At 46.8% G+C, this 15799-nt stretch overlaps 1 protein-coding gene across 4 annotated transcripts in view; it reads right to left on the bottom strand.

The window, feature by feature from the left end:
- LOC140462878 (rho GTPase-activating protein 39-like) overlaps nucleotides 1-15799 on the bottom strand; it is a 203923-nt gene that overhangs the window by 52668 nt on the left and 135456 nt on the right. Inside the window, exon 1 of one of the 4 annotated variants that reach the window (XM_072556296.1) lies at nucleotides 4709-4823. The exons of the other annotated variants lie outside the window; for them this stretch is intronic. Within the exon in view, the coding sequence (XP_072412397.1) occupies nucleotides 4709-4755 (47 nt within the window). The 5' untranslated portion in view covers nucleotides 4756-4823. Of the gene's footprint in view, nucleotides 1-4708; nucleotides 4824-15799 lie in introns of those variants that run through there. 4 annotated transcript variants of the gene reach the window in all.

The following is a 15799-nucleotide window of genomic DNA, read 5'->3' as shown; positions in this document are numbered from 1 at the left end:
CCCACTCTCTCTCACACACACACACCCACACCCACTCTCTCTCACACACACACCCACACCCACTCTCTCTCACACACACACCCACACCCACTCTCTCTCACACACACACCCCCGCTCTCTCACACACACCCCCGCTCTCTCACACACACCCCCGCTCTCACACACACACACACACCCGCTCTCACACACACACACCCGCTCTTTCACACTCTCACACACACCTGCTCTCTCACACTCTCACCCGCTCTCTCACACTCTCACACACACACCCGCTCTCTCACACTCTCACACACACACCTGCTCTCTCACACTCTCACACACACACCCGCTCTCTCACACTCTCACACACACACCCGCTCTCTCTCTCTCTCTCTCTCTCACACACACACCTGCTCTCTCTCTCTCCCACCCTCTCTCTCACACACACCCGCTCTCTCTCTCTCTCACACACACACCCCCATCTCTCTCTCTCTCTCACACACACACACACCCGCTCTCTCTCTCTCTCACACACACACCCCCATCTCTCTCTCTCTCTCACACACACACACACCCGCTCTCTCTCTCTCTCTCACACACACACCCGCTCTCTCTCTCTCTCTCACACACACACACACCCGCTCTCTCTCTCTCTCTCACACACACCCGCTCTCTCTCTCTCTCTCACACACACCCGCTCTCTCTCACACACACACACACACACACACACACACACACACACACACAAACACACCCTGGAGTGAAACCGTTTTTAAATCAGCAAACTGACTCCAGCCACACATCCACTAACTGTTGTTTGAAGAGAAGGGGTGGGGAGAGAATAACAAAATTAAACATCCTGCAGCTTTTTCTAATTACCATGAACTGATGACAGTCTCCTTAAAAGGCTGATGGCTCTCACACAAACCTCTTGTCCTTCCCTGAGTCTGAAAAGCTTCAAATGGATCAAAGTTGCTCTCCATTCCAGTCTGAAACTGAAATTGTGGGAGCGTGTTGTCGGGAGCCTCATTGCTGACCTGTGCCCACATGTCAAGTGCCTGCTGCTGCCTGCCTCCTCCAGTTTGCTCTTCCCTCGGGCAACGAGTTCACCATGTGCTTTTTCTCCCTTCCCCTAAATAAGGACTACATTCCTTTTGATTCAATGAAATGGATCTGAAGCTGTGATAAAGGATAAACTGTGCCTCCACCAGTGAACTTTCACCATTCCTGCTCCTTCCTCAAGTGGAGGGTGAAGGTGGGGGTTTGATTGCTCAGGGAGAAACAATCCAAACTCCAAACAACTTTTGAAGTTAGTTTCCAAATGGGGAATAAAAAACTATTTACTTTGGCTTTCAAATGACTTCATTCCTCAATTTAAACAAAAATCCTGCAGTTCCATCCCCCGAGGTAATGCAAGCTCCAATCCCTTTAGAATCATTTCCTTAGAATCAGTTGGTGGATCATTGTGCCAGAGCGTAGAACTCCCAGCGTGACAGCGTGGTTCCCAACCCAGGCACTTAACCCCAGTGCTTTCCTTTGCACGATCCTCTGTCTCAATGGACAAACATCTGCTGCCTGTCAAACCTGGCCCCGTGGACTCAGAATCACGTTGGCCTTGGCTCAAAACTCAGGGATTCCCTCCTTAATCCTCACCACCTCCTTACTCCGTTCACATGATCCATAAAGAGTCTCTATCGGCCAACGTGACAAATGTGCAAGGCATTAGTCAATGCTGCCCACGGTTTTGGTCTCCTTACTTACAGTCATAGAGATGTACAGCGCGGAAACAGACCCTTCTGCCCAACTCGCCCATGCCGACCAGATATTCGAAATTAATCTCGTCCCATTTGCCAGCACTTCCTATTCAGGACTAGAATGGTGCTGGAAAAGCACAGCAGGTCAGGCAGCATCTGAGGAGCAGGAAAAGCGACGTTTCGGGCATTCCTGATGAAGGGCTTTTGCTCGAAACGTCGATTTTCCTGCTCCGCGGATGCTGCCTGACCTGCTGTGCTTTTCCAGCACCACTCTAATCTTGACTCTAATCTCCAGCATCTGCAACACCCACTTTTGCCTTTCTATTCATATACCCATCCAGCTGCCTTTTAAATGCTCTAATTGTACCAGCCTCCACCACTTCCTCTGGCAGCTCATTCCATACACACACCACCCTCTGGGAGAAAAAGTTGCCCCTGAGGTCCCTTTTATATCTTTCCCCTCTCACCCTAAACCTATGCCCTCTAGTTCTGGACTCCCCGACCCCAGGGAAAAGACTTTGTCTATTCACCCTCTCCATGCCCCTCCTGATTTTATAAACTTTTATAAAGTCACCCCTCAGCCTCCGACACTCCAGGGAAAACAGCCCCAGCCTGTTCAGCCTCTCCCTGTAGCTCAGATCCTCCAACCCTGGCAACATCGTTGGAAATCTTTTGTGGACCCTTCCAGGTTTTGATCACTGGTAGCTGAAGATTATCAGATGAGGACAACAACTTCTGTCAAAGGGTCGTACATTGTGAAACTCTCTCTCCCAGAGTGCAGTCAATGTCAGGACAATTAAGAAGTTTAAGGAGAAGACAGAGGATACATTTTTATAAAACTGAGTAATGGATTAAAGGGAGCGGGCAGGATGGAAGGTGGAACTAAGATGAGATCAGCTGTGATTTATGAAATGACAGAGCAGGCCCCGAGGGGCTGAATGGCCTCCTCCTGCTCGTATTCTTAAGGTTTTGAATGCCTCCCCCAATACCTCATCTGTTGTGTTTCTGTTTGATAATGTTCCAGTTGACGCTTCACTTTGCTAAAGGTGCTATATGAATGCAAGCTTCTGCGGTTCTGGCAGCAGCCCTTTGTTGGGCCACAGAACAATAAAGTTAGTGAGGTGGCAACGTGTGAGTCTTAATGCTCAAGATTCCTAACATCAGTGGTTCGTGAATACACCTTCCAGGGATCACTGAAGCAGCGCCATTCATGATCGAAGCAGTCAGGTTTTCTGGCTGCCAGTAGCTTAGAATTACACAGAATCCCTCCAGTGTGGAAGCTGGCCATTCAGCCCATTCAGTCTACACCAACCCTCCCAAGAGCAGCCCACCCAGTCCCAAGTCCTACCCTATCCCTGTAACCCTGCATTCCCCACGGCTAAGCCACCTAAACCACACATCCCCTGGACACTACGGGCAATCCACCTGACCTGCCCATCTTTGGATTGTGGGAGGAAACCAGAGCACCCGGGGGAAACGCACGCAGACACGGGGAGAATGTGCAAACTCCACACAGACAGGAATGGAACCAGAGTCCCTGGCGCTGTGAGGCAGCAGTGCCAACCACTGAGCCACCGTGTTGAGGAATAGCGATGTGCAGGGCCCTTGTGCCTGCAGACAAATCACAAAAATGCTTCACGGCAACAAACTCAGTGCCCGTGTGATGGCATCAACCTTACCCTCTATTCTGCAAACACCAACTGTCCAGCCTCACTATCATTCCTAAACAGCTGACCGCCTCTTTTTGACGGGGTGGGGGAGAACGGCAACAGTCCCTTACTTCCAAAACAATGAGAGTCCTTCAGTACAACACAACCCAACACTTAGCTCTGGCCTGGATAGTTAGCACCATGATGTGATTGAACTGCACTATCCTGCCCTCGGGAGAATCACAGAATCATATCATGGTGCAAGAGGAGGCCATTCAGCCCGCCCTGGTTCTAGCATCTACTGCCAGTGCCCTGCCTTTCCCCCATACCCCTTGCACACCATATGTTCATATAATTCCCTCCTGAAAGCCTGAAGCATTAACACTTCCAGTTTGAGACCCTAGCTAGTGATAGCAGCAAGGACACTGAACCTGACTGCTGGAGCCAGGAGTCCAATCTGGGATCCTGCTGTGTAAAAATGTGCAACCACAGCATGAGGCTGCAGACTCGGCTGGCGAAAGGGGCGGAAACGCCAGAGAACTAAGCTCCACCCCGCCCTGGATGGCGTCATTCACTTGGGTGGAACTCTGTTCATCAACTCCAATACCCGCTCGCTCCATTGCCAAGGCACAGTGCAGTCAGTAGCGTGTACCGTCCACACTGCCATAACCCACCAAGCCCCCTTCAACAGCACCTTCCAAGACTCACAACACTGCCCAGACACAAGGTCAAGGGGCAGCAGAGACACAGGAACAGTGGCAACTTCCCCTCCTCAAGCCACTCACCGTCCTGATTCAGAAATACATCACCGTTCCTTCACAGTCACTGGGTCAAAATCAGAGACCTTCCTCTCCAGCAGATTGTGGGTATACCTCCACCCCACTTTAAAGGCCTTTAGGATTACAGAACAAATGATAACCTGGCTAACGACACTCCTATCCCACAGAGGAATATAGATATTAACGAATTATTGAGTATTGGGTTAAGATTTGGAGCAGGACTACGGAGAGGATTGCTCGAAATTAAACCCACTCTATACCTGACCTGGAGGCCATTGGATACAAGGAGTGGTATAATGTGTGGTGTTCTGCTGATGTTCTACTGACTCTGTGTTTTAATTCCCCACACTCCCCCTTCATCTCTCTGCAAAAATACAACAGAGTCTACAACTGTGGTGCTACATTATGGAAATAACAACGCATGCAAAATTAGGATTTGTTAAAAAATGCATGCACGTCATTGCCTAATCACAGCACTGACACCCTTCCCACCTACCCGCCCCCACTCGGTCCTGCATCAAGGATGAAGGATACCACATTGACTCACCTGGGCCAGAGGGGGAAGAAATGGTTGCAAAATGTTCCGGTCGACATTTGAGCTGCAGGATTTCTCTGCAACGGACGCAATCTGTCGCATACATTAAAATTCTTTTCTCACAGCCCAAGCTTCTGTGCAGCTGCCTGCCACCAAACCGAGCAGCAGCGATGTGACACAACAGTGGGGGTCAGCTACGTCAATCCATTTGTCTTGTTAACGGGAAGGGAGCTTTTAACTAAAGAGACACAGACAAAAGAGAAGGCAAGCCCAAAGCCTACAAACAAGCCAACTCCCTCCTGATATGAACTCAAACGGACTGGCCTGTCCACATTTAGACTTGCACTTGTTGGTCCCTTCCTCACAGCTTCCACCCAAGGTCTAAGGAATGCAGAGGGCTGCTTTGGGTCAGTTTACTGCACTCTAAGCTTCAGTGCTGCACATTTTGGCATCTGCAAACTGCAGGAAATAGAAAGTGCTTTGATTTCTCATTCCCACCCCCATTCTAGAAAGAAACCTCTCCCAACAGCAAACACAGAATTGATTTTGTTTCTGAGCTGTCAGGATTAGCAGGACTGCTGAGCTGACCAGAGTGCAGTGTCTGCAACTTCTCTCCCCTCGCAAACAAAAAGCTGACAGACAAGAAGGAAACATTTTTTTTGAGTTTAGGCATTAGCTTCAGGCATGTAGGACCACAAGACAGAATTAGACCAACCGGCCCATCGCTTCTGCTCCACGGCTGCTACATTTCTCAACCCCATTCTCCTGCCTGCTCCCTCAATATCCTTTGAGCCCGACAGAGACATAACAGGATGCACGCCCCGATTTCTAGTCTTTACAGTGACAGAAGTCTACAGCATAGAAACAGACCCTTCAGCCCATCGAGTCTGTGCCTGTCAAAAACAACCACTTCTGCTAATCCCATTTCCAGCACTTGGCCACTAGCCTTGCTTGCCTTAGTATCACAAGTGCACATCTGAATAATTCTGGAAAGTTATGAGGACTTTCACCTTTATCATCCTTACAAGGCAGTGAGTTCCTGATCTCCACCACTCTGAGTGAAAACATGAGGAAAAACCTCTGACTTGTGCTGTTATTCAATTACTTACAGTGTGGAAACAGGCCCTTCGGCCCAACTAGTCCACACGGACCCTCCAAAGAATAACCCACCCAGACCCATTTCCCTCTGACTAATGCACCTAACACTGTGGGTAATTTAGCGTGGCCAATTCACCTGACCTGCACATCTCTGGACTGTGGGAGGAAACCCACACAGACACGGGGAGAATGTGCAAACCCCACACAAACAGTCACCCGAGGCTGGAATCGAACCTGGGACTCCGGTGCTATGAGGCAGCAGTGCTAACCACCGAGCCATCATGCCGCCCTAATAATTCAGCAAGTCACACCGTTATTTTACACATCCAGGTGCAGGTCAGCAACCTACTGAAGACGTCAAATCACATCACATTGCTTGCACAGGAACTGCACACGAGCAAAGAATGCAATGAGAGACTATTGAGGGAAAAATGCAAAAGATAATAGTTGCATTTATGTAGCACCTTTCATGACCTCAGGTGTTCCAAGCTTGCTTTACGGCCAATTAAATATTTCTGACATGGATAAAATACCAACATCTGATCTGCGCCCATGAAGACTGATGCTCGAGAGGGTTTGTTGGTTGAGGGATAAGCATCAGCCAGAGAGAACTCTTCTCAGATCCTTCAAAATAATACCAAGTTTTGGGTACATCTGACAGGGCAGGTCTGGGTCTTGGTTCAGAATTCTCATCTGAAGGGTAGTCATAGAACCAGAGAGACCCTACACTGTGGAAACAGGCCCTTCAGCCCAACAAGTCCACACCAACCCTCCAATGAGAAACCCACCCAGACCCATTCCCCTTAGCCTATATTTACCCCTGACTAATGCACCTAACCTATACATCCCTGAACACAATTTAGCATGGCCAATCCACACTGACCTGTACGTCTCTGCACTGTGGGAGGTAACTGGAGCACCCGGAGGAAACCCACTCAGTCACAAGGAGAATGTGCAAACTCCAAACAGACAGTCACCTGAGGCTGGAATCGAACCCAGGTCCCTGGTGCTGTGAGGCAGCAGTGCTAACCACTGAGCCACCGTCATCAGATCGAGGATCTCTTAAGGATTTCCTGTTCGTGTGAGGAATTTGCTGGGGCTTGGTTTTTTTTTACAAGCTGTAAACTAAGATGACAAAAATGAAGATCGCTGGTAACTGAGGAAGACAGGGTTACATCCCACGGGGCTAAACCATTAACTGCCATTCATTTTCAAATTGCTCTCGCCACTGATCTCTTGCCTCCCTGAAAATTAGATTTGGTGATTTCACTCCCACTATGGTCCCCCTCACTAATCAGGTTAAAAGCTTCTCTGGACCCAACCTCTCAAGTTTAATATTCCTAATCCTGTGATCCTCCCCTTGCTGTTTTGACAATCTCCCCCAGCTCAGCTCCCAATTAATCCTCTGTGCTGCCACTCACCTCAGTGTCAAATTCCGCAATCCTTCTCCAAACCCCTGGCTTCACTTATTAAACATTTCACGTGGATTTGATCACCCCTGAATACTGTTGAAAGGAGAGTCACATTGCCAAAGCTTTTTAATTCTACACTTATCGGGAGACACACAAAAATGCCAAATGTCAGCTAGTCACAACAACATATTGGACAGGAGAAAGGGGTCTGAATGGTTGGCAGTTGACTGATGAGTTGAGGCATTGCAATGGAGAAAGTGGCTGGGATTCTAACATGTGACATGCACTCATTCATCCCCATTCTCTGCAAACAAAGGAATATGTTCAAAGCTTGCACTTTTCTTTGAATGAGTTGAATCTTGGGGAACCAATAGTTTCCCAGTGCTTGCCTCATGGCAACACGTCAGCCAATCAGATTTTGCATGCCAACCAATCAGCATCCCTTTCTCTGGTCATTTAAATAGTGGCCATTTAAACTTTGCCACTCTCGCATTTGTCCCAGTGACTGCAAGATGATGAAAACCTTCAACAAAATGTCTCCCTGTTAGCGTCACTTAAGTCCTGAATGATTAACCAACCACAATTTCTCATATGGGAGGAGAAAGTGAGGACAGCAGATGCTGGAGATCGGAGCTGAAAATGTGTTGCTGGAAAAGCGCAGCAGGTCAGGCAGCATCCAAGGGGCAGGAGAATCGACGTTTCGGGCATGAGCCTGAAGAAGGGCTGATGCCCGAAACATCGATTCTCCTGCTCCTTGGACGCTGCCTGACCTGCTGCGCTTTTCCAGCAACACATTTTCAGCTCTCATTTCTAGTATCTTTGGTCTGGTCCCAGTCTTTGTTCGATTGCACCTCTACATAAAACCATCAGAACAGGAGTAGGCCGTTTAGCCCCTTGAGGCTGTTCCACCATTCAATGAGCTCACAGCTCATCCATGGTCTGAGTCCATACACCTGGCCTTCAGCACAGATCCCTTAATACCTTTGCTGAACAAAGCATGATCTACCTCAGATTTAAAATTAACAACAGATCCAATTTCTACTGCCATTAGTGGAAGAGAGTTCCAAACCTCTCCCACCTTTTGTGTGTAGAAATGCTTCCTAACATCTCTCCAAAACAGTCTGGCCCTAATTCACAGAATATACCCCCTTGGGAGGGTGTGCCTTCAAACATTCTACTCATAAAGATACTATTTAAATGTAAATCCTTGTCACTGGCAGGTCCTGTTGTTCTACTTGAAGCACATGAACCTGTTCACTTGCCTAACTTTGGGATTTGTTAGTCTGTCAGAACGGTTTCTGGGTTAGCGAGGTTGTTCTCCAGTTGCTGGCAAGAAATGTGGAACACACTCTCTCTCACAACACACACACACACATACTCATACACTTTCTCTCTCTCTCTCACACATACATACACTCTCTCACACACACACCCTCATACACTCTCTCTCTCACACACACACATACACTCTCTCTCTCTCTCACACACACATACACTCTCTCTCTCACACACACATACACTCTCTCTCACACACACACATACACTCTCTCTCACACACACACATACACTCTCTCTCTCTCACACACTCTCTCTCACACACACACACACACACACACTCTCTCTCACACACACACACATACACTCTCTCTCACACACACACACATACACTCTCTCTCACACACACACATACACTCTCTCTCACACACACATACACTCTCTCTCACACACACATACACTCTCTCTCTCACACACACATACACTCTCTCTCTCACACACTCATACACTCTCTCACACACACACACATACACTCTCTCTCTCACACACACACACATACACTCTCTCACACACACACACATACACTCTCTCTCACACACACACATACACTCTCTCTCTCACACACTCATACACTCTCTCACACACACACACATACACTCTCTCTCTCACACACACACACATACACTCTCTCACACACACACACATACACTCTCTCTCACACACACACATACACTCTCTCTCACACACACACATACACTCTCTCTCACACACACACATACACTCTCTCTCACACACACACACACACACACGATCAGTTTAACCATTCCCTGTTCTAGCATGTTCCACATCCTCACCACTCTTCGGGTGAAGGGGCTTCTGCTGAATTTCTTGGAGATTCCCTCATATTGATGGCCTCCAACTACACTCTTTAACACAACAGTAAATATTTTCCTGATTCACTTAAAACCTTCCATCGTTTGAAGGATCTGAAGGGCTTATGTCCAAAACGTCGACTCTCCTGCTGCTCGGATGCTGCCCGACCTGCTGTGCACGTTCCAGCACCACGCTTTTCGACTCTACAGGTTACCCCTCAATTGCCATTTATCCTCCAACAGGAAGGGATCCGCCCGACCCACTTTCTCTCGTCTCTTGGAAATTCCGAGTTTTTGAGCAGCTTCGTACATGCCAAGTAGCCTCTGACACATGGGCCAAAAGAGTCTTGTTCACACGCGAGCTTAGGTAGTGAACTCTGAACTCCTCCAATTCTGGCCTTTTATCCATCCATTGCTCCACCACCAGCAGCTGTGACCTTCAGTTCTCCCAGCCATCAGTCTCTCCACCCCCTTAAAACCATCTTCGATCGCAGCTTCAATGAAGAGCGATACAGCACAGAAACAGATCCTTCTGTCCAACTTGTCTATGCTGACCAAGATTCCCAAACTAAACTTTGCCTGTGTTTGGCCCATATCCCTCCTAACCTTTCCTATTCATGTCTTTTAAACATTGTAGCTGTATCTGCACCTACCACTCCCTCTGGCAGTTCATTCCACACACGAACCACCCTCTGTGGGAAAATGTTGCTCCTCAAGTCCCTTTCTCCTCTCACCTTAGAAATCTTTCCCCTAGTTTTGAACTCCCACACCCTCGGGAAAACACCTTGGCTATTCACCCTATCCATGCCCCTCTTGATTTGATAAACCTCTATAAAGGTCACACCTCATCCTTATATGTTCCAGTGAAAAAGGTCCCAGCCTATCCAGCCTCTCCTTATAACTCGAACCCTCCATACCAGGCAACATTCTGGTAAATCTCTTCTGAACCCTTTCCAGCTCAATAATATCATCATAAGATCTTGTGAAACTCCCCTTTTTTCCGATCCATCACCGTTCAAATAACATTTCACCTTCCCATTTTTGCGACCAAAGTGGATATCTTTACATTTATCCACACTATACTTCATCTGCCATGCACTTGCCCACTTACTCTCCTCTAAGTTAGGATAGCAATCAGGAGCTGCCTTAAAGCTCTCCCTTAGCCAAACAGGCACAAAGGTCCAATGCAGTCATAACTCTGCGAACATCAGCTAACTTGGTACTTAAATCAGGGATTGAACTTGAGACCTTGCTAGTCTCTAGGGCGTAACTAAATCAATGAGTTAACCAGCTGGGCCATCAGCAGACAGAACTTCTTGCTAAAATCTGATTAAATTCAACAAGGTCACATGTAGATTTTGGCTGCATTGTCAAATCACATTCAGATATTCTGGAGATTTAACGGAATCGGTTTTGCAAGCACAGCAGTGTAAAACAAGAGCTGCCGGAAAGCTTCGGAGCTCCCAATGCACTCATTCCCTTATGGCCAGCTCAGATGGGCACGATCAGTACAAGTGCTTTCAGTCTATTTCTAATAAAGGGTCAATGCAGAGGTTAAGGATCAAGGGTTGGGGAAGAAAGGTCACAAGTGTAATATTATCTCATTACCTTCATCCAATTCTGGAGCTGGAGGAGAATCAGACTCCAGGGACGTGGGGTTCAAAACGACACGAAATGGAATGTCAAACTCAGCTGGCAGGGTTGTTCAACTGGCTCATCAGGGAAATGGGAGCCAGGGAGTTTGCTCCTGGTATGTCCCAACAATTGGTTCGTGCTATCGTTTGCCCGGCAGGGTAAAAGTTTCTGTTAAACATTAATCACCGCTTCAAGCATGAAAATCAGATGGGAAGACGAGACCAAGAGTGGGAAGAAATAACCAGCAGAGAGATGCAAGGCTGATGCTAAAACTACACTGGGTACTGCAGGGCATATCACACTCTGTGGGAGGCACCAGGACGATTTCAGAAGGTATCCCTGTCTAATGCTGCTCTTGTCACAAGGCTGTCACTCCCCTCACCCTTTGACAGAAGCCAACCCTTTCTCCACAATAAACGGAGCGATATCCAGCAGCTGCGCCTTATTTACAGTACGTCAGGATTACAGAGGGACATCCAGAGAGAAGTAGATCCAGGAAGTTGAATCTTAATCAGTGTTTTAATTAACAAACATTGAAATAAGCAGCATGATTGATGACACAACCACATGCATTATACTGAAGTTGACAGAAGGGGTTCCCATCTTTTCAACCACATCAGTCACACAGTCGCTTTAATCTGACAGAGAGAAAGGAACTTGCTTTTATACAGTTCTGAAGAAGGGTCAAACCGTTAACTCTGATTTCTCTAACTGCCAGAGCTGCTGAGTGCTTCCAGCAATTCCTGTTCAGTTTGTCAGCATATGCAATCCTTCATTTTGTTATGTTTTTGCGTTTATGTAGTGTTTTTTTTCTGGTCATTAAAACCCTGCCTTGCGCTTCACTCTCAACCAATGACTTTTTGAAGTTTAACTAAGTAAGTAATGTCGAGAAATGTAGTTACCAATTTGTACTCAGCAAGATCCTCCAAACAATAAAGTAAATAAAGGAGCTGATATTTTGGTCTCTGCACAGTAAATATTACTCAGAACACAAGATAACTGCCTTGGTCCTGTAATAATGTAAGGAGATCATAAACTGAGGGACCATGGGGTACAGGGACATAATTATTTGAAGTTTGCATCATAAAGATTCAGAGTGGTTAAAAAGGTATTTAACGTGCTCGTCTTCATGGCTCAGTCCTTTGAGTATGGGAGTTGGGATGTATATAGAGGTTGTACAGGACTTTGGTGAAGCCTTTTCTGGAATACTGTGTCCAGTGACAGGAAGGATATTATTAAGCTGGAGAGGGATCAGAGGGGATTTACCAGGATGGTGCCGGGTATGGAAGGTTTGAGTTACAAAGAAAAGCTGGATAGGCTGGGATTTATTTCACTGGAGCGTAGGAGGTTGAGAGGTGACCTGATAGAAGCTTATAAAATAATGAGAGGTATGGATAAAGTTAATGGTAGTTGCCTTTTCCTGAGGATGGGGGATTTCAAGACTGGGGGCATATTTTTAAGGTGGGAGGAGAGAGATTTAAAAAAGACACGAGGGGCAAATTTTTTACACAGAGGGTGGTTTGCGTGAGGAATGAACTTCCTGAGAAAGTGGTGGATGTGGGTACAATTACAATGTTTAAAAGACATTTGGATAAGTCCATGAATAGGAAAGGTTTGGAGTGATATGGGCCAGGAGCAGGCAGGTGGGACTAGTTTATTTTGGGAACATGGTCAGCATGGACTGGTTGGACCGAAGGGTTTGTTTCCGTGCTGTATGACAATAACTATGTACATTCACCTGAGGTGGTAGATGTTTCTTGGTTTAAAGTCTCATTTGAACTTGGCACCTATGACAGTGCAGCACTCCCTCAGTAGCGCAATGGATCGAGTCTCTGGTATGGGGACGAAACCTTTATGGCTCATGCCGCTGAATAAAACTCTCCAGTTTCTCCGTGTGGCTTCAGAGAGTAATGCTCTTTCTGTTCTTTAATACTGAACCTTGTATCATTCTCCACCAACCAGCAGGAAGAGCGAGAGAGTCCAACAGCAAGAAAGAACCATCAAATACTGAACAAAAGGGCGTGTGTACGTGAACCTCTCTGCCCTCCCACCTTCTCCCCCTCCCATGCTAGGTGGCAATCGCTTCAGATATGGTGTTACTCTTCAAAATGACTGTTCTGTTTCAGGAACAGATTGCAACTAAGTTGCAAGGTCCAATAAGCAGCACTAACCGACCATATACAATAGAGAGTTGTGATCACTGTCCAGTCTATCGCGCAAACCAGCTTACCATTCACTGACTGTACCTATACTTCCAGCTGCATCAGGAAAGCAGCCAACACAATCCAAGGCCCTTCTCACCCCAGTTACACTCTCATCCACCCTCTTCCGTCAGGCAGAAGATATAAAAGTTTAAAGTTTGTGAGAAGATTTGTAGCTCGGGTGCTCGTTGTTGTGGTTCTGTTCGCCGAGCTGGGAATTTGTGTTGCAGACGTTTCGTCCCCTGTCTAGGTGACATCCTCAGTGCTTGGGAGCCTCCTGTGAAGCGCTTCTGTGATGTTTCCTCCGACATTTAAAGTGGCCTGTCTCTGCCGCTTCCAGTTGTCAGTTCCAGCTGTCCGCTGCAGTGGTCGGTATATTGGGTCCAGGTCGATGGTTTTGTTGATAGAATCTGTGGATGAGTGCCGTGCCTCTAGGAATTCCCGGGCTGTTCTGTTTGGCTTGTTCTATAATAGTAGTGTTGTTCCAGTCGAATTCATGTTGATTGTCATCTGCGTGTGTGGCTACTAAGGATAGTGGGTCGTGTTGTTTCGTATCCTTAGTAGCCACACACGCAGATGACAAGCAACATGAGTTCGACTGGGGCAACACTACTATTATAGGACAAGCCAAACAGAGAACAGCCAGGGAATTCCTAGAGGCATGGCACTCATCCACAGATTCTATCAACAAACACATCGGCCTGGACCCAATATACCGACCATTGCAGCGGACAGCTGGAACTGACAACCGGAAGCGGCAGATACAAATCATTATAAATGCCGGAGGAAAGATCACAGAAGCGCTTCACAGGAGGCTCCCAAGCACTGAGGATGTCACCTAGACAGGGGACGAAACGTCTGCAACACAAATTCCCAGCTCGGTGAACAGAACCACAACATATAAAAGTTTGTATAAACCTATGAACAGATTCAAGAACAGCTTCTTCCCCGCTGTTAACAGACTTTTGATTGGATCTCTTTAATATGAATGTTGATCTCTCTCTGCAACTTTTTGACAGCTGTAACACTGTATTCTGTACACTCTTCTGTTAGAGTGTGGTTCTGGAAAAGCACAGCAGGTCAGGCAGCATACGAAGAGCAGGAGAATCGAGGTTTTGGGCATAAGCCTTTCATCAGTAGGCCATTTCCTGATGAAGGGTTTATGTCTAAAATGTTGATTCTCCTGCTCCTCACATGCTGCCTGACCTGCTGCGCTTTTCCAACACCACATTCTCAACTCTGATCTCCAGCATCTGCAGTCCTCACTTTCTCCACTCTGTTCAGTTACCCTGCTGCACTCGTATTGCACAATCTGCCTGTATAGCACATTAGACAAAACTTTTCACTGTACTTCGGTACACGTGACAGTAATAAATGAAATCAAACATACAGCTTGTAAGCTGGGAATCATGAAGTAAGGCAGACAAAAGTGGCAACTAGAAATTGCAGTGAAAATGAGTGCTTAAATTAAGGAATGAGTGAAGTGAGGGAATTGGGTGCAGTGAGCATGAAGATTATATTCTAGCTCTTTAGAAAACAAGGCGTTATCTAGGAAAGACAGCTAGGACAATGATACTGAGAGCTGAAACACGGAGATATCAATTAGATCCTGGGTGGGTGATTGGCAAGTTTTAATTTTACCCTTCTGTCAAGGAGGGTAACAGTTTAAACCAGTATTGGGAAAGCGCAAACATTCTATTAAATTTAGAGCATAAATAGTTAAAATCTTCGACTGTCCGTGTGAAGTTTGCACATTCTCCCTGTGTCTGCGCAGGCTTCTTCCGGGTGCTCCAGTTTCCTCCCACAGTCCAAAGATGTGCAGGTTAGGCCAATTGGCCAGGCTAAATTACCCAAAGGGATGTGTAGGTTAGGTGCATTAGTCGGGGGCAAATATAGGACAGGGGAAATGGGTCTGGGTGGGTTACTCTTCGGAGGGTCGGTGTGGACTTGTTGGGCCGAAGGGCCTGTTTCCACACTGTAGGGATTCTAATTCTAATTCTAATTCTTTCCTGTTGAGTGATAATCCAAACTAGAAACCGAGTAAGTTAAATTAAAAACAGAATAAAGACAGGAGAGCAGGTGACACGTTGTGGCTGCAGCATGTGGAAACTGACCTGGGTGATCCACAACCAACAGGTCAGCAGCAAATGCCTACAGCCTTCGGAACTTTGGAACACAGTTCCTTCAGCTGGCGGAAAAGTGGGGTTGATGATAATCAGATCCACATGTTCTTGTTACATATCGGAACAGACTCAATGGGCTGAGTGGCCTACTTTTGCTCCTTTGTCTTGTGGTGGCATCAAAGTGAAAGAAAAGGTTTATAATTTTGCAGAGATTAATGGTGGGCCAGAAGACTGGGAAAAGCCAGCATAAGAATGATCAAAAATTAACGGTGGAAGAAATTGGGAGTTTGCGAGAAAAGTAGGAAGAAAATGAAAATAGGCTGCAAAAGGTCTCAAAAGCACACGAGAAAAGAACACCTAAAGTGAGTATTCGCCCTTTAGATGCTAAGACTAGGGAGGCGACTAGTTCAAAACAAGGAAATGGTAGGCACTTGAATCAACTATTTCACATGAGGAAAAGATATGAAAAGCATTGCATGGAAGCAGA

Source organism: Chiloscyllium punctatum, chromosome 37, assembly GCF_047496795.1.
Source record: "Chiloscyllium punctatum isolate Juve2018m chromosome 37, sChiPun1.3, whole genome shotgun sequence".
Classification (NCBI taxonomy): Eukaryota; Metazoa; Chordata; class Chondrichthyes; order Orectolobiformes; family Hemiscylliidae; genus Chiloscyllium; species Chiloscyllium punctatum.
The sequence above is the reverse complement of the archived record's forward strand: the minus strand, read 5'-3'. Positions and strand labels throughout refer to the sequence as shown.